This window comes from Dendrobium catenatum, unplaced genomic scaffold (genome assembly GCF_001605985.2).
Source record: "Dendrobium catenatum unplaced genomic scaffold, ASM160598v2 fragScaff_scaffold_54, whole genome shotgun sequence".
NCBI lineage: Eukaryota > Viridiplantae > Streptophyta > Magnoliopsida > Asparagales > Orchidaceae > Dendrobium > Dendrobium catenatum.
This window is the reverse complement of record NW_021318516.1, coordinates 2,303,908-2,313,188: the sequence shown is the minus strand read 5'-3', so window position 1 is coordinate 2,313,188 and position 9,281 is coordinate 2,303,908. Positions and strand designations below refer to the sequence as shown.

General features: G+C 41.5%; 1 protein-coding gene across 1 annotated transcript; it reads right to left on the bottom strand.

Annotated features, from left to right (window-relative positions):
- Positions 1-2,191, bottom strand: LOC110108676 (embryonic protein DC-8). The gene is made up of 2 exons (XM_020839424.2): positions 777-2,191; positions 1-686 (listed from the first exon to the last, which is right to left on the bottom strand). Exons 1-2 carry the CDS (start codon positions 2,151-2,153, stop codon positions 588-590), a joined length of 1,476 nt encoding a protein of 491 aa, XP_020695083.1. The 5' UTR covers positions 2,154-2,191; the 3' UTR covers positions 1-587.
- Positions 2,192-9,281: the final 7,090 nt, after the last annotated feature.

Below are 9,281 nucleotides of genomic sequence, written 5' to 3'. Positions count from 1 at the left end.
ACAAACACAATTTATTTAAAAGAAAAAGAGAGCCACTTCACGTATTTGACCATATTCTGTATACATATTACGAGACTCAAAATCCGCTTAATGCCTCCAACCTGCTATAGCGAATTATTGCGTCCCGTCGCCGGACGTCCGAACATCCAATCCGGTGATGCCACGTCACTTCACGTGGCGACTCCGGATTAGTGTACAGACGAATCCGGACACCGAACACAATAATTTGCCAACCTGCTGACGACGACCACTAACGAAATCCCAACTCCAATAGCTTCTAGAATAAATCAAAAGCAAGCACAATTACAATGGCGAAGCGTCGGATGTCCGGACACCCAATTCAGGCTTGCCACGTTATCCGAATACACCTAATAGCGATGTATTTTGATAACGTGACGCGTTTGGATTGATGTCCGAATGAATCCGAACACCGGACGTAATAATTTGCCCAATTACACACTAAGATTAAACCACCTGCAACTACCCCCTCCCCTCTCCATTGTCCAACGCCGTTAAACGTCTGGCTGAGCTCTGCTCTGCCTTCTTCCTTAACAGCTGGAATGTCCAATGCAGCCTCAACCTAACCCTCAATTCCCTCCAAAATCCACCACCGCTTCTTTTTCCCTCAAACTTTTCTCCGCATCTTCTAATTCTTCCTGCGCCGGCTTTTTGGTCTCACCAAACTCCTGCAATCCCGTAACGAAATTTCAATCAGATGCGTTCTTTATACCCAAAAAACATTAAAGAAAGACTAGTTACATCTTAGAGTTCATCACCTTGGTGGTTTCAAGATGTTCATCGTCACTTTGCTTATTCTCCTTCCTTCCGCCCGTCAATAACTCCATAGCGCGGCGTGCATTATCGACCGTTTTGCCCATCACGGTGTCCTTGCTTTCCTTTGTCTTCTCCAAAGTTTCATCCTTTGTCTGCTCGGCCTTTTCACCTGTCTTGTCTTTTGCCTCTATTGCCTTCTCCACGGCACTGTCCTTGTACTCTCCAAGCTTCTGCGCGGTAGAATCCTTGGTTTCTTCCGCCTTCTCCTTTGTGGATTCCCCGTAATCCACTAGCTTCTGCGCATTAGAGTCCTTGGTTTCTCGGGCATTTTTCGCGATAGAGTCTTTGTAGTCTTGCAGGTTCTTCTTAGCCTCCTCTGCTTTCTCCGCTGCAGAGTTTTTGTAGTCCTTAAGTTTCTCCTTGCTTTCCTCTGTTTTCTCTGCTGCACTGTCCTTGTACTCGCCGGCCTTCTCTTTGATGTTGTCCTTGACCTCCTCTGTTTTTTGCGCAGCAGAGTCTTTGTATTCGTTGGTCTTCGCTTTTGTGCTGTCGGAGTAGTCTCTCAATTTCTCCTTCGCCTCATCCGCCTTCTCTTTCCTGTTATCATCGTACGCCCTCATGTTGGCCTTTGCTCCGTCTATGATCTGCCCAGTAGCGTCATTGTACCCTCCAGCTTTCTCTTTCGCTTCCTCGTCCCTCTCGCCAGAGCCACCAAAAGCAACCTCCTTGGCCTTCTCTAGAGTCCCCTGTACGGCTCCGACGATGGCACCCAGGACACCGCCAGCTCGTCCCTCCTGCTCTCTGTCATCTCCACCCCGACCTTGCAGGTCTTCGACCCCTGCATGCTCTTTCAGCTTTTCCTTATTCTCCTCTGCCTTCTCCGCTGCAGAGTCTTTGTACTCTTTAAGCTTCTCCTTACTTTCCTCTGCCTTCTGTGTCGCAGAGTCCTTATACTCGCCAGCTTTCTGTTTGATGTTGTCCTTGACCTCCTCTGTTTTCTGCGCCGCCGAATCCTTGTACTCTGCCGCCTTCGCTTTCGTGCTGTTGGTGTACTCCCTCAATTTCTCCTTCGCCTCCTCCGCCTTCTCTCCCGTCTTCTCTTTAGTGGCTTCCCCGTACTCCCTCACCTTTCCCTTCCCCTCCTCCAATCTTTGCCCAGCAGCGTCCTTGTACTCACCGACTCTTTCTTTCCCTTCCTCCTCCCTCTCGCCGGAGCCACCGAAAGCCACCTCCTTGGCCTTCTCCAGCGTTCCCTGTACGGCACCGACGACGGTGCCCAGGATATTGCTGCCGCCTCCTCTCTCCTGCTCGCTGGCGTCTCGAGCTTTGGTGAATTCGTCGTTGCCCTTCCGCTCCTCCCAAGTCTGTGTCGATGACATGGTCTTCACAATACGAATCTTCTTCTGATCTTCTCTACTAAAATCAACTATTAACAGACAATTTGACAACTATTTATGTTGATGATCAAAAAAGAAAATCGGAGAGATATATAAATAGAGGAGCAGCTGAGCAGGATAGGGACGGAGAAGTGGGAGTAGGAAAACGGTCGACGGAGGTTTCTTTGGCACGTGTCCGACTTTGCGACACGTTGCGAGAACTTGGCTGGCTGTGTCAGCAATTTGGCACACGTGTCCTAATTTTCGTCTGTATTAGAGCAACTTCTACTTATCCACTCATCAAACGGCCCGCAGCAGGGCGGATGCAGAATGGGGCCCTGGGGGCACGGCCCCATTGAATTTGATACTAATATTTAATTAAGTATATTTATGAGTCATTAATTATAGATTAAATCATATTAAATTTGTTTTCCTTTCCAAATAGAAATCCCGTCACTTTGCTTTTCACACGTGAACGAGTAGGCGGACAACCTTCGGTTTTGGCTTTTCGCGGAAGGCTTCTCATAACGCACAGAAGCACAGTAGTTGGAACGCCGAACGTGCGAATGAACGAGGTTTGAGTTGGACGACCTTCGTTCTTCTGCTCGTCGCGGGATGCTTCTTGCAGCTCACGGGAAGCACGAAAGTCTGAACGCTTGGCTTGGCAGGTACCTAAGATTCTGATGCTCTGATTTTGATCTTTGAAATACAAAATTTTTCTTTTTTCCCTAAATCTTGAACTCATCGTGGAAGGGAAAAGTTTAGTGTATCCAATAAAGCCACCAAAGTTTAGTTTCAAATTTACACTAGCAGCTAGGAATTTTTCATATTATCTACTTGTTTAGCTTCAAATTTAGCTCCGTCAATCCGTTCTTTTGAGTTCTGAGCACTAGTCATTGGCACCACTGCCTATGACCTCCCTTCATACGACCTTGACCTAACACCCTTCGTCGGCCTCCTTGTCGATGGCCGGAAACATGAATTTTTCCTAATCCTCCGCGACAACCAGCCGTTTTGGCTCGGCTCTGGCAACAGTCAAGTCCGGCTTGACGTGTGGTCTGACAGAGTGGAAGTCCATGCATCAATGTTTGAAGTCCAGAGCTATAGTGTATATATTCAGATTTTAGGATTAATGAAATGAAACTAATAACCGAAGTTATTTCAGTTAGAGCAGATATCATTCCTGTTGGGACGAATCAGGCCCAATTTGAATTGAAAATTGTAAACATGGTAAATAAGAGTTAGGTCATTTAAGCTGAGTCTTTATTTAGGACATTTTTTACTACGTTGCATTTTAGATATTAATCACGGTCATTATGGGCTTAGGATAGAGGTACAAATGAGTCAAGCCGACTCGCAAGCTGACTCGAGCTCGACTTGTTAACGAGCTCACGAGTCGAGCTTATCGAGCATCGAGCTCGAGTTTGAGCTTAATTTCGAGCTTAGTGTATTAACGAGCTCGTGTTCGATTTATATCCTGTCCAGCTCACGGGCTCGTCGAGCTGGCTCGAGTGAGCTTAATTTCAAACTAGAGAGACTTGGAAATGAGTAATATTTCCTTAGTTTCAATTAATAATTATTTTGTTTACATAAGAAAGAAAGGTGGAAGAAAAACCGATAAACCAAGGGGAAGTAGCAAACTCCCTAATCCTATAAACTAGAAAGTTGATACGTCGTCAAAAAATTATCTTAATCAGGGCGCAAATCTCGACGCAAAATAAAATTGGAAACTTAAGGCCCTTACCTCCGTCGGACCACCGCCTGACGCCGTTGTTCTGCCGGACCACCACTTCAGGCCTTCACCTCCACCGGACCACCCCCTGACGCCGTTGCTCCGCCGGACCACCACTTATGCCCTGTGCTCCACCAGGCCACCACGTGAGACCCGAACTTCCACCGGACCACCACCTGACGCCCATACTTCTTCCGGGTCACCACTTGATGCCGAGAGTTATCCTGAAACATCGCCCTCCTACTACGGTCTTTCAGACCCCTATCTCCTGCCGACTACAGTCCCCCTGACATCCGTCGCCTACTATGGTCTTTCCAACCTCCATCAACAGACAACAGTCTTTCTGACCCCGGTCTCCTGCTGACTACGGTCCTTCTGATTTCTGTCTCTTGCCGACAAAGGCCCTTCCAACCAAATAAACATGTCTACGTTGATTATTGTAACTCCTACCACGTAATGCGCTCTAGATGATGTATATTTGTATCATCAAGCCAAGGTCTTCTCCCAAGGAAGGGCCTCATTTGTAATCAACTGCAAATACTAGTGGATTCATTCAAACTGGGCCAGGCCCCGTGGTTTTTCCCCCTATTTCAGGGGTTTCCACGTAAAAACTCTAATATAAGTTACGAGTAAGATATTATAATAAATTATATTTTCAAATTCATTCATGATTATCAAAATAAATAAGCTCTTAAAAAATGATTCAATATGTTATGATATAAAGGAAAAATATCTTCATGATATTATTTTTGAAATTAGGATTCAATCAACATAAGGATTCAATCTATTTCCACAATTTGATTTGAGGGCGTACTTCACACATTAATGGTGTTGTTTGTAAATCATTTTGATCTGTCGGCTGAAAGTTAAGACTATCAATCAAAAAGTATATGTGATATGTGTGTAAGTTTATATTTAATGAAAAACTCAAAAATAAAATGGCAGTGTTTTGCTTGGATAATCCAATTCTTAAAGATTTAGGCTTCGTTTGGAATAGTTTTCTTCATATTTTCTAAAACAACTTCTTAGTACAATTTTTTTTTAACTTAAAATTTTTATACTAAAATAAAGATTACTTTCACTGATATCACATCAACAAATTTAATGTCTTAGCATTGTACGAAACATACAAGAAGATTAGATAGAGTGTGTAGCATTTATAAGGGACACCAGAGTTTTTACGTGGAAACCTTTAAAAAGGGGGAAAATCCATGGGGTCTGGCCCAATTTGAATGAATCCACTAGTATTTGCAGTTGATTACAAATGAGGTCCTTCCTTGGGAGAAGGCCTTGACTTGATGTCACAAATGTATCTCATATAAAACACATTGCATGGTGGTAGTTACAATAATCATCATAGACAAGTTTGTTTGGTCGACATGATCATAGTCGATAGGATAGAGGTGAGAAAGATCGTAGTAGGCGACAGAGGTAGGAAGGACCGTAGTCGGCAGGAGATAGGGGTCAGAAAGACCGTTGTATGGTGATGGAGATTAGAAGGAGCATAATCAGCAGGAAACATGGGTTCGAAAGACAGTAGTAGAAGGGTGGTATCTCGGGCAGAACTCTAGACGTTAGGTGGTGATCCGGCAAAAGTCCAGGCGCCAGATGGTGGTATGGGAGAAGTTCGGACCTCAAGTGGTGGTCCGATAGAAGTCCGAGCGTCAGGTAGTGGTCCGGGAGAAGTCCGGGCATCACATGGTGGTCAGGATGAAGTCCGAGCCTCAGGTAGTGGCCCGGGAGAAGTCCGGGCCTCAAGTTGTGGTCCGACAGAAGTTTGAGCCTCAGGTGGTGGTCTAGGAGAAGTCTGGGAGTCAGGTGGTGGTCCATGAGAAGTCTGGGCCTCAAGTGGTGGTCTGATAGAAGTCCGGGCCTCAGGTGGTGGCTTGGTGGAGCACAGGGCCTCAAGTGGTGGTCCGGCGGAAGTTCAAGTATCAGGTGGTGGTCCGGTAGACGTCTGGGCCTCAAGTGGTGGTCCGGGAGAAGTCTGGGCCTTAAGTGATGGCCTGGTGGAGCATAGGGCCTCAAGTGGTGGTTCAGCTGAGAAACGACGTCAGACGATGGTCCGGCGGAACTCAGATGGTGGTCGAGGAGGAGCGGGGAGGCAAGAGCAATCTTTGATCTCTCTCTTGCTCTATTTCTTGGAGCCCCTCTTTCAAGAGAAAGGAGGGATCTATTTATAGATTTATGGAGTGACATGGTCCGTAAATAGGTGAGAGATCAAGAGTAAATGGGGAGTTGTTGGATGGACGGTCGATATTGAATACCTTGATTGTGGACCGTTCTTCAGACATTTGAAGGACTTAGTGATGTTGGAGTTCAACGATTTTGAGCTCGTTGGATTTGTCTCGTCAAGCCTCTCGACTTGACTATAAGCACGTAATGTTTGGAAACTGTTTGGTAATCCAAATTGTGGTTCAAACCTTCTAACGGTGCTTTGGGTCCTTGATTTGGATCCATTTGGACTCGGATTGAGTTGATTTTAGTGTTGTTGGGTTCCTATTTTTGAGACGCTCGGTTAGAATGTAAGTTTTATGAAATCTGAGTTTAGATGGTCCCAATTTTAATTTCAGAAGTTTCCAACTTGATTTTGCTTCGAGATTCGTGCTCGAACCAGATAATTTTTTTGATAACGTATCAATTCTAATTTGACTAAATGCTCAATCCTAATTAAGAATTCTATAAACAATTCATTGATGGAAAAAAAGTATGCTAAATAAATTATATAAAGTATGCTAAATAAATTATATATATATTGGCAGGGTCTCTTGCACTCTCTCCTTCTTTCACTTTAAGCCCCTTTCCCTTTCCCTCTCCCTCTCCCTCTTGTTGAGTTTTATTCTCTTTTTTTTTGTCTCCTCTCTCTCTCTCATTCTCAGTATTTTTCTCTCTTTATTAAGAATAAAATAATACAATTAGACCCAAAGCGAGGCATGGTTAAAGGCTAATGATGATCTTGTTGAGGAAAATTTACAAAGTGGGAAAACCTCCATTAATTATGCACCTTATCGTCAGACCAAGCGAAATCATTGATTACCTTGTTGGTTGCTTAACTATGTCCAACGACCGAGTTCAGTTATGTATAAAATTATATAATTTTAGTTCCTTCATTTTTGTGTATTGTAAATAATTCGTAAATTATTTTTATTTATGTTTTATCTTGAAATGATAATTACAACCAGCTAGGAAGGCAGCCTCAGACCTCTTTATGTCTCTCTCTCTCTCAGGGCTGCAAATGAATTGAGCTTTCAACAATCTTGAACACTATTTTATATGCTTAGTTGTTGCATAAGCAAAATTTGAACTTCTTGTTGTTTAACTAATTTAAGATCATAAATATCATTGATTAAAGCTCATGAACAAGCTCGGAATAAAGCTTATTAAGAAGCTTGATTAATGTTTGATAAAACACGTGGATAAGCTCATTAAAAAACTCAATTAAGGATATGATTAGGATAGCTTTTTCACTTATTCGCTTTTCAGATTGTAACTGTAGCTTCATTTAGCTACTTCTTTCTTACTGCTTTTTCACAACTTATTAGAAATTTTTGTGGTGAGAAGTTATATTTTACTATCAGAGTTGCTAATATATGATTGCTTTAATAAAATAGTTGTTCAATTATAAAAAAAGAATATATTTATAATATCTATAGCAGCTTTCAAAAAATAACATTCCCCATAACAAGTTCACAATCATCTTTACAAAATGTTGCAATCCTCCCAAACAAACCCTATGACTTTCTTTAGAATATCTTAAGCTTTTTTGTTTTTGATTTTTAAAGCTCCTCTCTTACCCATAGCTTAAAAATTGATTTTTAAAAGTATATTTTTAAAGGCAAAAATTGAAAAATAAATGAAAATGTTTTCTTCCAATCAGATTAATTTCTTGCTAACTTCTTTTCTTCATATTGAAAGAACAATAAAGGAATTTGAGATCATTAAAACCTTGCGTAAGCCAAGCAGTTTTAGCTCTTGTTTAACCCATATACTTTCAATGGTAGCCATTTTCTTGCATTGTTATTGGATAGAATGAGTGTTAAGGATGTTCTTATGGTTATGTGGGTCATTGTTATTGGATAGATTGGGCATTCTCTTATTCTTTCTTGAGATAAGAGGAGGAGGCATGAAGTTTAAAGGTATAATTCCAAATGGACTCATTGAGGAGAGCTTTCCCGACCTAAAGTTTTTAAATAAGATAAGGTTGGGGTCTCCTCTAAATTTTGTTTTGAAGCCTTCTTCATAATAGAATCAAACTTATAAATGGAGGTCCAATAATTTTGGAGAACGGCCCACGGAGTACTTGCCCATTTGACCTTGGTAGGTGTAAGGAGAGAGTGTTCAAAGGATAGAGAATACAGAGCTTTATCGAAAGAAGATGGAAAAAGTTCCAGACAGTCTATATTAGAAGAACTTTATCTATTTTTGTGTGAATGAGATTGTCATCTTGGTTGTTGGAACAAGGGAGAGATAAAACCTTGCTAAAGAGTTTATTCTTGCTAGTGTCAATTATACACTCTTTGAAGTTAGAAATTCTATTAAATGGAATGGGATTTTCTCGCATTCTCTCATCAGTACATAAGATACAATTGAAAATTTCAAAAATAAGAAAGTGAGAGTTGATAGTGGAGGAAATGCGTCTAAGATAATACCACAAGTTTCTTCTATCAAGAGAGATTTTTTTTTTTTTTTCGCATAAGCAAAAGTTACATAAAACTTGAGAGTGCCAAGATAAACTACTTCACCATGAGTAAGTTGAGAGGAGGCCATTGAAGGTTCAAACGAGATGCAAGAATAATCTCATTTAACCAAAATATGTCTGCCTGAGTAATAATGAAAGTTGTTGCAAATTCATCTGAGAAGATAACAATATTTATGTGGTAAAACGATCCATATAAAAGATTTTGATTGCCTTCATCTCAAGGAGATTAAAGATATCACTATTAGAGTCTTGGATTATCCATTTACAATCATGTCAGAAGGTCACTCACATTTCATGTTGCAATACTAGTGGAAGAATGGAAAGCAACAAGGAGCCAACACAAGGGAACACTAGAGACATGAAAGTCCTAGCAATGAGTCGAGAGGAACGCTGCATTAAAGTTATAATTTTATTCGGATGAATTTGAAACTTACATATCATTTTTGACATCTGGAGACCAATCAAAACGCGCTACGTCATTTTTTTGCTTATCGTTTAGTGCCGAATGATATGATATATTTTGATTGGTCACCGAACCACCCCGTGTTCTCAGAATAATTTTTCCGAGACTGCCACTCGTTATAAAGCCACTACCATCATTTAATAAAAAACATTCACACGTTTTCATCATCACTCTACTAAAAAACTTAAACAAGTTGAAATTCCAAAAAAATAAAAATAAATAACATGACTGAACGCC

Bases quoted from the DNA above. Each gene is read 5' to 3' on its own strand.
- LOC110108676 (XM_020839424.2), bottom strand. From the start codon at position 2,153: ATGTCATCGACACAGACTTGGGAGGAGCGGAAGGGCAACGACGAATTC. The intron at 687-776 runs GTGATGAACTCT...ACGGGATTGCAG, and splicing joins AACATCTTGAAACCACCAAG to GAGTTTGGTGAGACCAAAAA.